This window comes from Danio rerio, chromosome 21 (assembly GCF_052040795.2).
Source record: "Danio rerio strain M-AB ecotype USA chromosome 21, GRCz13ab, whole genome shotgun sequence".
Lineage (NCBI taxonomy): Eukaryota > Metazoa > Chordata > Actinopteri > Cypriniformes > Danionidae > Danio > Danio rerio.
In genome coordinates, this window is record NC_141041.1 from 23,243,591 (window position 1) to 23,260,267 (window position 16,677).

The following is a 16,677-nucleotide window of genomic DNA, read 5'->3' on the forward strand; positions in this document are numbered from 1 at the left end:
TATATATTTTTATATAAAAAAATATATTTTTTTTTTCATTTTGAATCTGACTTCATCAAATGTTTAAAATTTTGTACTTGAACTGTTTTCAAATCCCTGCATTATTTAATTAAACAATGCTTCATTAGCACATTCAAACACACAGTTATATTTAAAGAACTTTGCATTGCATACCTGTCAACATTGGGATGTGAAAATAAAGGATACAATCAGTAATGTTTTTAATATATATTTTTATTATTTACAAAGGATAGAATAAATAGTATACATTAGAAAGAGCTGCAAAATAAATTAGCTAATTAAAATTATTAGCTATTATAAAGAAATTGAATCTAGTTGTCAAATCTCATTAACTTTTTCTTCACTGGATAATTTAACCACTCTGATTAAAGAGCAGCAAATTAATCTCTTATTTTTATTTTTCATTTGATTACAATAAATAACAGAGCTGTCACTTTTAAAATGCAAAGTATTTGATTACTTTCATAATATTTTTATGTTGATTTAAGACAACATTTTAGGTGTTTACAAGAAAACCCACCAGATTGCCATGTTTAGATTATTATTATTAGTAGTAGTATTATAATTATGTGTATGTGTTCAAACACACAACCAAAACCCAGAGTGTCCATCTTCGCACCTCTTCAAATTGCATGTAAAGAATCCGTTTGTGAAACGGTGTCTATTTATCACTATCTAGCACGTCTGACAGTCACAAACTGCTACATGAACTTACTGTTTTGAGGATTGCAATGGAGGGGCAATGACACATGTAATAGAAAAGAAGGGAATCCTGCCATTTTTTTTATTCACTAATATTTATATTTAACAATTGACCAATTGTTTAAAGCGTTTTCACGCCTAAATAAAATGAAAGCACAGAACACAATTATATTTAAGAGCAAGGGGCATCCCCTGGCAATTCGGTGGTATGGGCTGCGTATAGGGAGGATCAGCTCTTTAATGTTTATTGCCACCCTTCATAGAAAGCTTGAAAATATGGGAGAAAAACTGGAAAACAACTTTATGGATTTACAGCAGGATAGCTTTGTAAAATGCCGGAGAATCCCATGAAAAACGGGAGGGTTGACAGGTATGGCATTGCAAAAAAAAAAAAAAAAAAAACCTTCAATCAAAAGAGAAAGTATAATTTTGCAGTTTGTGATAACACTAAGGTTCCATTAGTTAAAGGTATTTGATGTATTTACTCACATGAACAAACTATTAACAATACAATCATTGCAGCAGACCTATTTATTGATTAACATTAATTGATTAGTTCTTAATTTATTAGTTCTTGTTAACTCCCGTTGCATTAAGTAATGTTAACAAGCCCATCTTTAGATTCAAATATTGCATTAGTAAATGTTGAACTATGGTTAATAAATGCTGTACACCTATTATTCATCCTTAGTTCTGTTTAGTAAATACATCAACTGTCGTTATGGAATATTATTGTAAATCATGACCCTTTTTAATTATACCCTACTCACCTAGCCATCTCACCTTCTGAAGGTCATTTTGGAAGTAGTACCAAACAATGCGTCTGGGGTGTTATCAGAAAAAAAGAAAGACAGAAAGAAAAGAAATTAAGAGGAAAAACAGACAAGGAGATGGAGAGAGAAAGACTCTCGGAGGTTAATGCGTCTCCGCTGAGTTCTGACACACGACTGCCTCATTTTCTCCCGCGCATTATCTCCTGTCTTCAGAGGCGACAAAGCTAGTAAGCTTCTCTGACAGGCAGCAAAGGTAAGGCCTTTATTTCCTTTCATTGTGAAAAAACAAGGCCACCGAGTGGAAATGGAAATCTGCAAATGTGAATGAGGAGGGCGGCTGCTTTACTGCAGAGCTGACGGACAGCGGTGGCTTCTTTAGCAGCGTGTTTGTGTCTAAAAAAGGAGGGAGAGAGAGAGGGAGTGCAGGAGAGTAAAAGACCCACAGTAAGACTTCAATTAAAATGTTACGCTTCAGAGAAGTACACTGGCTGTATAGCAGGTGTTAGCCTGTGGGTGCGAGACTGAGGCGATCAATCAGTCCGTCAATAAATCAGTGAGGACGCCAAGCAAGTGCTGTGTAAACTCTCCTCACACACTCACTCAGAGACCAGCTGATAAAATGGGGTGAGACATCAGAACAATGAAGATGAATGAGATATGTCATACTGACAAATTTTGTTTAGCTCTCTGATTGCTTTTACTGAAGCTTAAATTTTATAATCTTGAATCAATATTGTTTAGATTTTAGTTTATTATGTAGTTTATTTTAATAATAATAATAATAATATAATGATATACCACATGCAATATTCATGAAATGAAACATGTTATTTTAAAAATAACTCATTTAAAAATGCAAGTAAATTATATTTAGAATTTTTATTTGAATATTTATTTGAAATATATATTTTAATTTGATTAAAATAAAATAAAAATCAAATAAATTATCAATATTTTTATTGTATTTTATTTGTTTAATATTTTAATACATAACAATACCATTTTGTTTCCAAAACATGTGTTGCAATGTGGAGAGGGTTTTCTGAGGTAATTATTGCTAGTGTAACCAGATTGCCTCAATGCCCTTGTCTCGTTCTCAGAGATAATGCATTAAATGAGGGCTCTCAGTGTATGAATTGGATCGCTGTTCAGAATGAGGCTTTTAATTTTCCTCTGCACCTCCTATCCCACTCAATTATTCATTGTGTTGTTCTTTACCCATCCCTATGCATTATTTCCTTCTTTGTTTATTTGACTGATCACTGCTCCTCATTTCAAATACATCACTGTTCGTATTTTCCTCCACGCAGGTGCTGATCCCGGAGGGGCTGCTGGGTAAATAGTAAATGCCATCTAAAAATACCCCACCCCCCAGTCCCTCCCCTCACTCCGTCTGACTCAGCTCATCCCTTGGAGTAACCAGCAAAAATGAGCCCCGGTCGGCATTGGAAGAATGACGACTCTGGTACATTACACATTACCGGGGAAAATGTCATGCCTTTTAGATGCTGCTGGCTTTGCCTGATTCTACAAAATGAAGCATACATGGAGTTATTGTTTCTAAAAGCGAAAAGGTATTTCTGCATATGAGAGCAGATATTTTTTATAGACGTGTAAATTAATTTCATTGAGAGACTGTTTTAAGACATGATAAAAATGGGCTAAAAAGAAGGGGTCGGGGGCTGGTTTAGGTAACAAAACAATAAAAAGCTTAAATAAATACCTTAAATAGCTTAGCTTAAATAGTTTAAATAAAAAATTGCCCTGTTTTTAAAAAAAAAAACTGACCAAAAAGTTTGACATCAAATAATAATTTACAGACCACATATAAGTCAGTATAACAATAGTTAATGAAACAAACAAGAAATCAGTAATTTTTTACAATAAAACAAATATACAGAATTACCATCTAAAAGACTCTATTTAAGGATCAGAATGCAGCCACAAAATATTAATTAATTGTCATTTTAAGTCTTTATACTTTTTCACTATTCTTCACATACAGCATTTAACTACATCTGTCAGCAAGATATTTAAAAACATTTGAAAATATCATAAGATTTTAATAAGTATGAGTCAGAATGAATATCCCACACACAACATCATAAGATGTTAATAATAGGTTAGATTTAGATCAAGACATCAGGTGATAAATTCAGTGTCTAGCCAGCGTCTAAGGACAACGTTATTTTGGTCCAATAACAACATATTTAGTTGATTTTAGGTTGTGTTAAAAAGTGACCAAAATCCAACGTCTGGTAGATGTCTTAGTGGTAACGTCCACAGAATGTCAAGGTGTAACATTAATAAATTTTGATATTTGGTTGATTTTAGGACATTGGACATTGACATCCGCCTAACATTGGGTTCTGACGTCACGTTGTTTTTTTATTTTCAAACAAAATTCAACATACCCACGATGTTTGGGTACATTAGTGTACAACGTCAATATGACATCATGTTGATGTCCTGTGCCTGCAGGGAATGTTGCATTTTACATAAATATATGCTACACTGAATAATTGCACATTCTCCTATAACATTATTTACTATTTCACCTGTATAAAGTTCACAAAAATCATTTAGTAAATTTAACTTGATGTACACCAAAATGGAAATGTATTCCTATTCCAAATATTTATAATAAAATCTGTTCAGCATGCACACAGTTAAAGATGTCCTTTAAGTAAACACATTTCAGAAACTTCTTATAAACTTTAATGGTTAGCATTATGACTTTGATGAGAATAAACTGGCAAAAATTCGTTATAAATTTGAAGTAAGTTCTGTGATACTTTGTTCGTTTTTTTTTTTTTTTTTTTTTTTTGTGGCTCATTTAGGTGTTTTTGATTTGTATTGAACAGCACCAGTGTTTATTTGAAAGTGAAAGTGTCCATTTTTTTCAGGTGCAGCAGGGTTTGGATGGCAGCATTTATAATTGTTCAAATCAACCGTAATAACAGAGCAGCAAAGTTAGCTTTAATCGATCCAAAGTTTTAACACAACCTAAACATTACATTTTAAAGCTTTTTTTTTTTTTGGTAATTCCTAAATAGTAAAATGCACTCCAATAATATGTAAAGGAAATTTTTGAATTATCTTCCAGCTGATTTAGGATCCCTTTAATTTTCCTCTGCATTTAAGTTTGAATACATATTAGAAATGAATTCCTTCATTCATTTTCCTTCAGCTTAGTCTCTTTATTTATCAAGGGTCGTCGCAGTGGAATAAACCACCAACTTATCTAGCATGTTTTTACACAGCCGATGCACTTCCAGCTGCAACCCAGTACCTGGAAACACCCATACACTTTCACATTCAAACACATACACTACGGCCAATTTAGTTAATTTACTTCACCTATACAGCTTGTCTTTGGACTGTGGGGGAAATCAGAAAACCCAGAGAAAACCCACTTGAACACGATGAGAAGATGCAAACTCCACTCAGAAATGCCAAATGACCCATCTGGCACTTGCGCCAGTAATTTTCTTACTGGGAGGCAACAGTGCTTACTATTGAGTCACTGTGTCACCCAATACTAAAAAATCTCATTAATAAATTATTATTATTACACAAAAAATTAGCACCTTTTTACTTTTAGAAATCCATTGAAGTCCATATTATTTTTTTGATTAACTCAAAATATATTGGCAGTAAATGTTTTTCACTGGCAGTTGTGGGAAAATTTTGACCCTGTGTGTGTGTGTGTGTGTGTGCGATTTAGTAAATTAGTATACAAAGGTGGTGGCTGTGGATCAATGCATAAAATTAAACCATTTGCCATTTTTCCAATACTAAGCTAGCCTGTGTCCGAGAGAAGACCCCTGAGCAGCGATAGCTGATCAAAAGCCGCTCGTTCTCCCACAGGCCCCCGAGGGCCCAACCCATAGACCTACAGCCGCATTTCTCATTCAAACCATCTGCACTGAGAAAAGCCTCATGAGACCCACATCAATCATTGATCTACTTTAGTGACTGTAATTCCAATGAATCTGTCCACGGATATGAGTTTACATCAGGCCAGCAACATTAGGGTTTTTCCCGGGACCTATCAATTGTACAAATCCATTTGTGTTATCCATATATAGGCTTGTGCCTTCTGTTGCGCAGTAACTATTTCTGCATCAATACTTTCTGCAGGAAAAGGATTTCTTTGAGACTTTTCCATTCTCCCCTTAGCAGCAGAAGTCCTTGTAACGCAGCAAAGTACACTTGACATTGCACATATTCCTATAACAAGCTCCCAACCCATCATGCATTCACAATGGCGTGTCGTCAATAGAACTATCTGTGCATTTTCAAACACATTCCTCAAAAATGCAAGGAAATTCAATTAAACATTGATCTGTCCCTCCATCTGCAAACTGACTGATCTCATTCTGGTTTGTCTGTAGGCTAAATATTATGAATATGAGGATGCACAAGATAGGAACAGCCAGACTCATGGAGCTTACTGTCAACTGATATCTCTCATCGTGGAACTATATGCCTTGATTTTCACTTGAAGATGTAAGTCTTTAAAAAAATCCACAGTAGATCAATTTTGATTCATGTGTTTGTGTCAGAGCATAGCTTTTGTGCAAGAATCTGTGGCAAGATCAAACACAACTGAGATTCAGGACTATTACTGAGATGTGATTTACCCACAGTTTGCACCAGTGCACATTTTCTAAAGACTTCTAGTGATAAATTCTTTGAGGCTAGCCTTGTTGCATCTATAATTTATAAAAGTGATTTAGTATTCATTGAAAGCATTAAATGCAAATGTCTTCTGTAATTGTTTTAAATATGAGTGAAGTTAATGGTTCAATGTGATTCAGCATGACAGTTTTATATTTTTAAAGGATATACTGTATATGAAATACTTATTCTGACCTGTACTTAATAAAATATAAAAAAATTTTTTTGCTTGTTTAAAGTACTTATTTAAAATGAGTTGAAACAACACAAACAACTTGTTTATTTTAAATCCACATAAATATGTTAAAAGTAGGTTAACTTAGGGCGTACTCACACTATGCTATCCGAACCGTGCCTAAGCCCGTTTCCCGGATCGTTTGAGAAGTGAGAGTGCTCTGAATTGGGCTCAGACATGGTTGGAAGAGATGTGCCAGAGCTTGTTTCATATGTGCTTTGGCGCGGTACATTTGTGTGTGAGTGTAAAGCGCGCCAGAGCCCGGAACTGAAAGCGAGACGTGACTTTTAAGGCATTGTTTCATATAGATTTGATAATCATTCTTACTGTTCAATAAAAATCTGTCGTAGTTTATTAAAGACGCAAACCTCTCACTGCACAACAGCTGCACCTTCAGCAAACCTCCTAATTCCTGCAGCACAAGGACAGTTTTGGCCTGGTTCAAGGCAACTTAGTGTTAGTATGCCCTTAATCAATTTGTGTTGGGACAATATGAATGAATCGTGTGGAACCCTGCATTTTTTTACAGTGCACTGTAAAAAGTGATTAATTGGCATTACTTAAAAGATGAGTTAACCAGTTTAGAGCTTTTAGTTGACTTTACTTAAAAAAGGTAAGTAAACCCCTTTACTTTGGCTTTCACCCTGATGTAACAGGAGCAGTGGTGAAAAGAGTCTTTCAAAGACCTTTCAAAAGTACTCATGATTGAGTATGCTGTAAAAATGCTGATGCCTTTACATGTAATTTGTGCATGTGTGTAAACGTAACATTCTGTAGTGCATTTAGTTATTGCCCAGCAGGCACACAACATCATAAGACATTAGTATTAGGTTAGATTTAGGTTGTGATGTAGAGTGACCAAAATTCAATGTCTAGCCAGCGTTATTTAATGTCCAAGTTTGGTTGAATTTAGGTTGTGTTCAAAAGTGACCAAAATCCAACAGTCAAGTCAGTCAATCTTAAACCAACGTCATATTGACGTCAAATACTAACGTTTATTTGTCAGGTATGGCAACCAAAATCCAAATAGACGTCAGAGTGGTAATGTCCTCACAACATCAAGCTGCATTAGACATTGATATTTGGTTGATTTTAGGTTGGACGTTGGACCCTGACGTTGGGTTCTGACGTCAACCTGATTTTCATTTCCAAACAAAATGTAACGTCCCTACGACATTGGGGTACAACATCAATCTGACATCATAATGGTGTCTTGTGGCTACTGGCCGTTTCGGTCATCATACAGTAAACATCCGTCATCTTCTCATAATTGACATGAATCTAAACAGTCTCGATTTTGGATATCTACTTGGACACTTTTAATGCTTATAAACAGTTTGCTGCAGTGATAAATTGCCCATGTCTTTGATTGGACAGGAATCACAGGACTGAAGTAAAAATAAAGTAGTGACTGCCAGTTAAAAAAAAGTAGTGAATTTCCTGAGAAAAGCTACTTAATTACAGTAGTTTGAGTATTTGTAATTTTGTTACTTTAGGGGGTCAGGGGTCACCACAGTGGAATGAACCATTTCAGACTTTTAGAACATTTCATATATAGGCAGAAAATTTCTCATTGGAAGCTGCAGGAAAATATTACCACTGAGTCTCTGCTCGTGAGTAAATGAACTGTGCATAATTATAAAAAATTTGTCCAAACAGTTGCAAGTTATAATGGGTTTGCTCACTTTTTAGCTTAAGTCAACTTGTTGCTTATAAACCAATGCGTTTACTCACTTTTTTAACCAAAACAACTCATTGCTTTTTAATAAGTGATCATCTAAAAAAAAAAAAAACTTTTGAGAAAATTAGAAAAACCTAGTGGTTTGGAAGACAGTCTTAAAAATAAAAATAATATACAATATTACAATGACTGAAAAGTACAGATTGAAAATTACAAATGGCTTTTTGAAATATCTGACATATTTTTATTTTTATTTTTGCTCATTCAACAGGATGATGTTTAATCATACAGTACGTTATTTATAAGATTCATCATTCAGTTAATTGTCACAGCTGTAAACAAGATGGCTTTCTTCCTCCACTAAGGGAGTTTGCCCATATAACACACATTAATAAATGCAACACACACATCTCCAAGAAACTATGTTGAATTGATCCAATCAGATGTTTCCAGTTTTGTGTATCATGTTCATGTGCATCTGTTGCCTGTGAATGTGTCAAATCTGATGCTAAGACTATAGAATTTCAGGGGTCAAATTGTAAGATTTTGTATTCTGCTCTCTTTTTTTTTTTTTTTTTTGCTTAACATGCTGCAATACATGCTGTAAAAGGAGAAACTTATAGAAAAGAGTGTGCATATTAGAAAGAAAAGAGTTTTACCTTCTGGTTTTCTTTATTTGCAATGCAAGAACAAGACTGAACATATCGATTCCCAAGCCACATTCTTTTTAAAGTGCTCTGCTTTAGGTAGATTGCGCTGGTCATTATGGAAATGAGCTCCTGCATCTGTATTCTAGAATTTGCACATTGTCCGTAGATCGCCTACAGAAATTTACACTCCCATCAACACTTTTATGGGACTGCAGTCTGCTTATTGTGCCCTGTTTCAATGCGAACGGTTCTAAAATGAACCAGACCTCTCAGTCCAAAAAAGCCAATGCGGTGCCAGTTAGTCAACAAACTGAGGAGTCTAATATGAACCTTCAGCAGTCTCTGTGATGTTGCATTGACCCAATCTCACGACCCAGTCGAGCCAATTTAATTTTGTACTTCAGCCAAACAGGCGATGCAATTGACTTCTTGAGAGTTGCTGAGATACCAGCATCTGGGTATATGAAAAAGGCAGAGAGACTAATGATTTTGGACACCTCATTTACCACCAGTCTGATAAAAAAGAAGAAATGTTGTGTCCACGATCTTTAACTGCAAACAAGTATGATAAAAGCTATCATGGGAAAAATATTAGGATGACCTGCAGGGATGTTGTGATGTGAACATGATTATTATTAATTATAGCAGGCTTTATGCTTAATTTAAATGGTCAAATATAAAATGGACATACGAAAATGTTATACCATTGCTTTGGATTTGCAAATAAATGAAGCAAAATTTTACCATATAAAAATATGACAATTTGCTGTGACATATTTTTTAAAGTCACTGTGAAATCAGTTCCTTTTTAAACGAAATATTGCAATATTTATTAGAAATGATTTATCAATGCACATTTATTATTTATTTATTGTTAATTCATGTGATCTAGTAATTTTTCCTCAAAATATTTTCCCTTTACTCTTGCAACAGCATCTTCTGATTAGGTGTTCTTTGGTGCTGTCCCGTCTATGATGGGAAATGATGAAATGGAGATCCAAATAAATCATGTGGAGGACCTGGAGCGTGGAGCTGACAAGGACCCATAGCATGGAGCTGCAGAGGGCCTGGAGCATGGAGCTGCAGAGGGCTTGGAGCGTGGAGCTGCAGAGGGCTTGGAGCGTGGAGCTAAACTAGGTATGGGGGCTCTGTTTCAGCAGGCACTGGTGGGTCAGACAACCTCAGTGGGTCAGGAGGTTCTGGTTCAGAGGGCACTGGTGGTTCAGTCTACCTCAGTGGGTCAGGAGGCTTTGATTGAGCTGACACTGGTGGGTCTTACAACCCCAGCGGGTCAGGATGCTCAGGGTCAGGAGACACTGAAAGTTCAAACAATTGCAGTGGGTCAGGAGGCTTAAGCATGCTTTATACTTCTGCATCAAATGATCAGCGTGACCCACGGCGCATTCAGCACGCGTAGCTGTGCATTCATACTTCTGTGCTGTGTTTCTTTCGCTCTGCAATAAAACTTCCAAAATGCTAGTTGGCAGTGAGGTGTTTATGTTCCTCTGTGTCGAGTTTTTTTCGCTGGTGTTTTTTTTTTTTCTGAATGCTTCCTTAATGTACAAGTGGTTCAACCTATTTTATTTTGAGGCTGAAACCGGCGGACATGCAACAACTTTAACCATAAGGTAAACACAAATCAAAACTTTTCATCTGGAGTTTCTTCACAGCACTCGATACTTTTAAACACTCTCTCCAACGGACTCGCGTGGCTCTCAGTTCCACCCACACTTGTCAGCACTTCCAAGCCGACCAATCACTTGCGCTATGAGTCGTTGTGACGTGTAGTTACATTATTGGCTGATTAATACTTCTGTGTCAAGTGCACGCGTATGCTACGCATATGCACCAGCGAAGAATCTCGACACAGAGAAACATAAATACATACTGGTAGCTAGCGTTTCAGAAGTGTATTGCAGAGCAACAGAAACAGCACGGAGAAGTATAAATGCACGACTACTCGCAAAGAAGTATACACCAGACTTATTTGAGAGGTGCACATCAGCAGCACCGACGGCCATGGCGAGGGCTATGCGTCCACGCATAGGCTGCTTCATGGCATACGCGTGCGTTTGACGCAGAAGTATAAATCAGCCTTTAGAATCAGGAGACACTGGCAGTTTAGACAACCCTGGTGGGTCAGGAGGCTCTGGTTCAGGAGGCACTGGTGGTCCAAACACCCCCAGTGGGTCAGGATGCTTAGGGTCAGGAGACACTGGCAGTTTAGACAACCCTAGTGGTTCAGGAGGCTCAGGAGGCACTGGCTGTTCAAACAATCTCAGTGGCTCAGGTTCAAGGCTTAGGGTCAGGAGACACTGGCAGTTTAGACAACCCCAGTGGGTCAAGAGGGTTTGGTTCAGGAGGCACTGACGGTTCAGACAACCATGCTGGGTCAGAGGGCTTAGGGTCAGGAGACACTGGCAGTTCAGACAACCCCATTGGGTCAGGAGGCTCAGGTTCAGGAGGCACTGGTTGTTTAGACAACCCCAGTGGGTCAGGAGGCTTAGGGTCAGAAGACACTGGCAGTTTAGACAACCCCAGTGGGTCAGGAGGCTTAGGGTCAGAAGACACTGGCAGTTTAGACAACCCCAGTGGGTCAAGAGGCTGTGGTTCAGGAGGCAGTGGTGGTTCAGATAACCCCAGTGTATCAGGAGGCTCAGGTTCAGGAGGCACTGGTGGTTCAGACAACCCCAGTCAGTCAGGAAGCTTAGGGTCAAGAGACATTGTCAGTTTAGACAACCCCAGTGGGTCAGGAGGCTCTAGTTGAGAAGGGACTGGCAGTTCAAACTCAATCACAGTGAGTCGGGATCAAGGCTTAGTCAGGAGACACTGTCAGTTTAGACAAACCCAGTGGGTTAGGAGGCTTTGTTTTAGGAGACACTGGGATTTTAGACAACCCCAGTGGGTTAAGAGGCTTTTGTTCGAGAAGCACTGGTGGTTCAGACAACCCTACTGGGTCAAGAGGCCTAGGATTGGGAGACATATGGGTCACATGGCTCTGGCGACACTAAGAAGTTGCACGACTCTGACGGCAATGGGAAGTCGCACAGCACAACAACATAACTAAAACAAACTAAAGGATAACAATACCAAACCTGTGCACACACAAACATCACATAACTGAGAAAATTTCTGAGAATGAAGGGCTAACAGAACCCGGTATACATACACAAAGCAACAATTAACTAGACAAGCTGACATAGGGGTGAAGACAATAAATAACCAAGACAATTAATAAAGAACACAAGAGAACTAACATAAAGGGGTGTGACATGAATAAACCAAACTAAAACAACAAAAACACAGACAGGCTTACAGATGCAAAGGTGGAAAAAGCTGTCACTAACAAGAGATTGACTAATAGCAAACAATCCAATCACCCAATCAAATCAAGTCTTACCCATTTTTTTCTTGTTCAAAAAGCTGTTTCACCTACCATATTTGTTAAATGAAATCAATATATTCTCAAACAATAGACAAATGCTGGTCATAACCTATCTGAGGATTTCTCAATTGTGTTTTGTCCCTTACAATCTGTTCCATGTCTGTCTCAATTCTGTATATTTATTCACGGCTTCACTACCGTTTGCCATGGCCGTAATCCTTAGGACATATAGCCTACTACTAGAGATCATAAAACTCACATAAAACCAAACATATTTAAAAAAATCTATTTTGGTGACCTGCTGCACCATAAAGTCTAGAAATGAAGTTAAAATTGGTGAAATTTACATATTCCTTGTTCACAATCCACTCCAAACAGCAGTGATGCTCTCAGGGCATTTACACTGAAGCCTATCACTACTTCATTTCGGGACATGTTAATCATTCAAAGTGTGTTTAAAGATGAACCTGAACACAGAAAGCGTTGTACATCTAAAGAATTAACACATAACAAATCCCAGGGCATTCCTGGACAGTATGGTTGAGTGATGGTCTATTAATCTCATGAAAGTGAAAAAACCCATAAGTTATAGCATCCTCCATCACCAAATAAGAGTAAGACAAAGTGTAAAAGGGCTATTTAATTTGTTCAATCATAACAAAAACTGTGCTTTTATTCAGTAATAAAGAAAGTCAAGTAGTGCAATTTATGCTGTCTTCACTAAGAATTAACATTAGTCGATCAATGCAAGCACATCACCATTTTGGTACGAAAATATCTAAAAGTGCTATTGACGATATTTTACTGGATGTGGGTTACAACCAAAGAAATCCATATATGCAAAGAAAACAAAACTAATTAATTTACAAATTAAGTTATGTGTAATAAAATGAAATGACACTATTGAAGACACAAAAGGGAAGTGTAGAAAGGCAGTGAAAGCCCAGACAGCAGCTGAAATCTCTCAGTAGTTATTCAGCAATCCTCTGCCCTTCATCATTGTACATTTATATTAGCTTTTCAGTCTAACATCTAGATTACCAAGATGATGATGATAAAACTAGGTTAGACATTTTAGCAAAATAATTATCCAAAACACAGCCAAGGGAACTCTCAAATGGAAAAGAGAAAGAGAATCAAGCTGTAAAATAGCCCAGTAATCACCTGACTTGAATCCAATAGAAATCTCACAAAATAAGGATCCGATGTAATAAATGAGACCAACAGATCTATCAAAATTTTCTTTCAAAAGTTTATTTGTATTTAATTTTTTTTAATGTTTGTTTTCTTCCCCAAAATTTGGTTCAATTCGATATCAACAGCCCTTTTAGAAATATTATTCCCAGGAAAAACATGAAGTGTTTAATACTTATTTCCCCCCACTAATTCAGCTATTTCAGCACCAGCACCACACAGCATAATAGAGTTCGGTCACAAAAATGGTGGACACACTATTACAGGTGTCATCACGTAGACCCTATGGATACATTCCAATAGATAGGAAACAACTATTACATTTTAGGTTCATGACAACTAAAAAAAGTTACTCTGTTTAAGCATCATTTTTAAAGTTTAAAGGAATGTTCTCCAGTGAAGTCAGATTTTCCTCCATAATTGTTTATTTGTTGTGCAATGTTATGTGCAGTCAACATTAGACCACAGCTTCTGTTTTAAAGCATTACATCTTTTCAAACTGTAAATAGACCCTTCTTGTGGTGAAAACAGAGATTGAGCTAGCACTTGCACAGGCTCTGTTTTGAATTTGAATGGAGCTGAGCAGATTTAGGACCTTGGACAGAGACACTGCAGTTGACAGACTCTACAGAACGTCTGTTCACGCACAGTGAATGCCATGGTTGGTTAAAGCTGCCTAATTGATTTGGCCATTCAAATATCTGAGGGAGGACAAACAGCTGCAAGTGACATTTAAAAGTCACTTTTGCAAGTATTTACTCATTTGAAACAACCATGGATGGTACTGAAGAGAGTCTCTCGACTGAAGAGACTTCTGAAGTACCTCTTTTACAAAATTGTTTAGTAGTTAACTAAATTCACCAGTTTTTAAAAAATTAAAGCTTTATATTTACTTATATGGTTTTGTAATAGTTATTCAGATGAATGTCCTGGCTGGGTTTTCTAAAGCAAAGGTTTTCAATCTTTTAAATGTCACAGATTTCCAAATGATCAATCCTTTTCAGTTTGAAAACCACTCTAAAGCACCAGCTCAGGGCTTTAATTTAAAGTAGTTTTTGGTTCACCTTTTGGATTAATTGGAAGATTATTTTAAAGAAAAATCACTTTTTTTGCAACAGTTCAATCAATACATTTGAAATAAGCCAAATATCACTAACTCACTGCTCATTTTTCAAAGTGTTCCTTAAAATTTAAAACTAGAAGTTTTGCCGAAGCAGTAAGGGTGATGTGGAAAAGTAGGAAATTGAGATTGTGATGAACAGCATGATTTATGGGACTGAATAGAATAGGGAGTTAAAGACCAGAAAATTGAAACTCAGCGGTCATTCATTAAATGTCAACAAAATGTGCTAAATGACGTTAGTCTCTTTCAAGGGCCAAAATCTGCCATTTTGGCTTTCTGTCCTGTAACATTTTGTTTCAGTGTCTGAAAAGTAAGTATTTCCAGGCCCTCAAAACACAGTTGTGTAAATGTACTGACATTTAAAGGGATAGTTCATCCAAAACAGAAAATCCTGTCATTTACTCATATTCATTTGTCACAAACATGTTTGAGTTTCTTTGTTGTTAAACACAAAAGTTATTTTGAAAAAAATGTTGGAAACCTGTAACCATTAACTTCCAGTTTTTTGAGTAAATAAATTAGTTTTTTTTTTTATTTAATTTTAGGGTAAACTATGCCTTTAACAGTGATCAGAATGAAAAAAATAAGAGCTAAAGTATACCTATTCTCAAATTTTGTTCAATCATATTTCACAAATCTATTTTTGCGTACTTTTTGGTGTTTTACAGTTTTTACAATAAATCTGAACTAGCCTATACACCCAGTGTTAATTGCCTTAACTGATGGCATTTCCCCATATTAATTTTATTATTTTGTGAATTTCAGTGCAGATAATAATCTGCTTATTACATCGCAGACACATCATTTCTCTGAAAGCTACTACCTGAAGCACTAAATTGCTATTACAACTAGTTCAACTTCGCGTTGTTTCAGAGGGTCAGACAATAAAGGGTGATCGCGCTGTAATTCAGCTTTCTGTCGGCTGAAGAGAAGAAGCGTGCCGTCTTGGAATACGGCACTAAATCAGACCGAACACACAAATCCCGAAGAGAACGAGTGTGTGTGTGCAGCCTATGTGATGCTGGTGAGAAGGCGCATGTGTGATGAGTGTGTGTATGTGAATGTAGACACTGCCCACCGCTGTCGCTCCCCCCATCTTGCATGTGGACCGTCTAGTACCGCCGGACGGAGTCGCACCAGGGTTCGTACCACTGCAGGGGGAACAAAACTGGCAAAAATGGATTTCTAACAACGTTTCTCTTTTATGTCCTTTACCCAACCGACGTCATCCTCAATGTCTCTCACAAATTTGAACTAACAAAATGAGGATTTCTTGTAATCAGCTTTTATTGCTATTCTCTTGCGTTTGGGGACTCACTATGGGTGCTTTTCCGAGCAGCGTTCAAATCGGTAAGTACGGCGATGCTCCTCAAAGACGTCAAGTGCCTTAAACAGTGTCAAATGAATGACGAAAATAAGACCGTCTGCATAGGGGGTCAACTGCGAATGTCAGTGCGCAAATGATGCGGCTGGAAGTAGGTTTTGTTGTATGGCAGCATGGGGTAATTTTACTGAGAAATAGTTTGTCGGGTACTTTTTGTTTGTTTGTTTTTAGCTGTCATCCAGATCAGTGTGCCACGTTTTGGTTATGGCACAGTGCTGCAGTGCTCTCCGTGGCTCTAACGGGACGTTGTTTTACTGAAGATGGATCATTCGGCACAAACGCAATGAAAGTTTATTTAAATTTGAACGAATGATTTGTAAAATCAAAATAATGCGGTTAATCGCACAGCGACTTCAATGTCAGTTCAGCACCTCGTCAATGGAAAGTGGCTTAATTTATTCCAATACTGCATCAAGCCCTGTGCCATACGCTGTCAGACTCCTGGTGCCTGTTATTCCTGATATTTAGGCTAGTATTTCACGGAGAATGTAGCTACTGTTGTCTAAGGAATGTGATGTTTTAATCTTGCTATAAAACTATATATATATATATATATATATATATATATATATATATATATATATATATATATATATATATATATATATATATATATTACAACAAACATTGTTTACAGTGAAAATAAAACAAAACTGGGTGATATATGGTGGTGTAAAATTTAATATTGTGTTTTTTTGTTCAGGCAAGAAAGATGTTTTTATTTTATCTTTTACATTTATAGTCTTTATCACTTAACAAATTGAAGCAATTTGGTTAATATTGGGCAAACTGGAAAGAAAGCATTTGGCTCCAAAAGTAGCCAAAGTGTCGGTTTGCGTGTCACCA

The 16,677-nt window shown here is 36.8% G+C and overlaps 2 protein-coding genes across 8 annotated transcripts in view; one reads left to right on the forward strand and one right to left on the reverse strand.

Annotated features, from left to right (window-relative positions):
• Positions 1 to 16,677, reverse strand: part of LOC147838831 (odorant receptor 131-2-like) — a 1,093,102-nt gene that overhangs the window by 305,639 nt on the left and 770,786 nt on the right. The gene's annotated exons all lie outside the window — the stretch shown is intronic.
• The window catches only part of gria4b (glutamate receptor, ionotropic, AMPA 4b), a 201,234-nt gene continuing 200,098 nt past the window's right edge, over positions 15,542 to 16,677 (forward strand). For 5 of the 6 annotated variants that reach the window (XR_015519488.1, XR_015519489.1, XM_087299324.1 and 2 more), the window contains exon 1: positions 15,549 to 15,797. Coding sequence is in view for 4 of the 6 variants with exons in the window: in XM_087299324.1 (XP_087155450.1) it covers positions 15,710 to 15,797 (88 nt within the window). In the remaining 2 variants the exon portion in view is untranslated. 6 annotated transcript variants of the gene reach the window in all.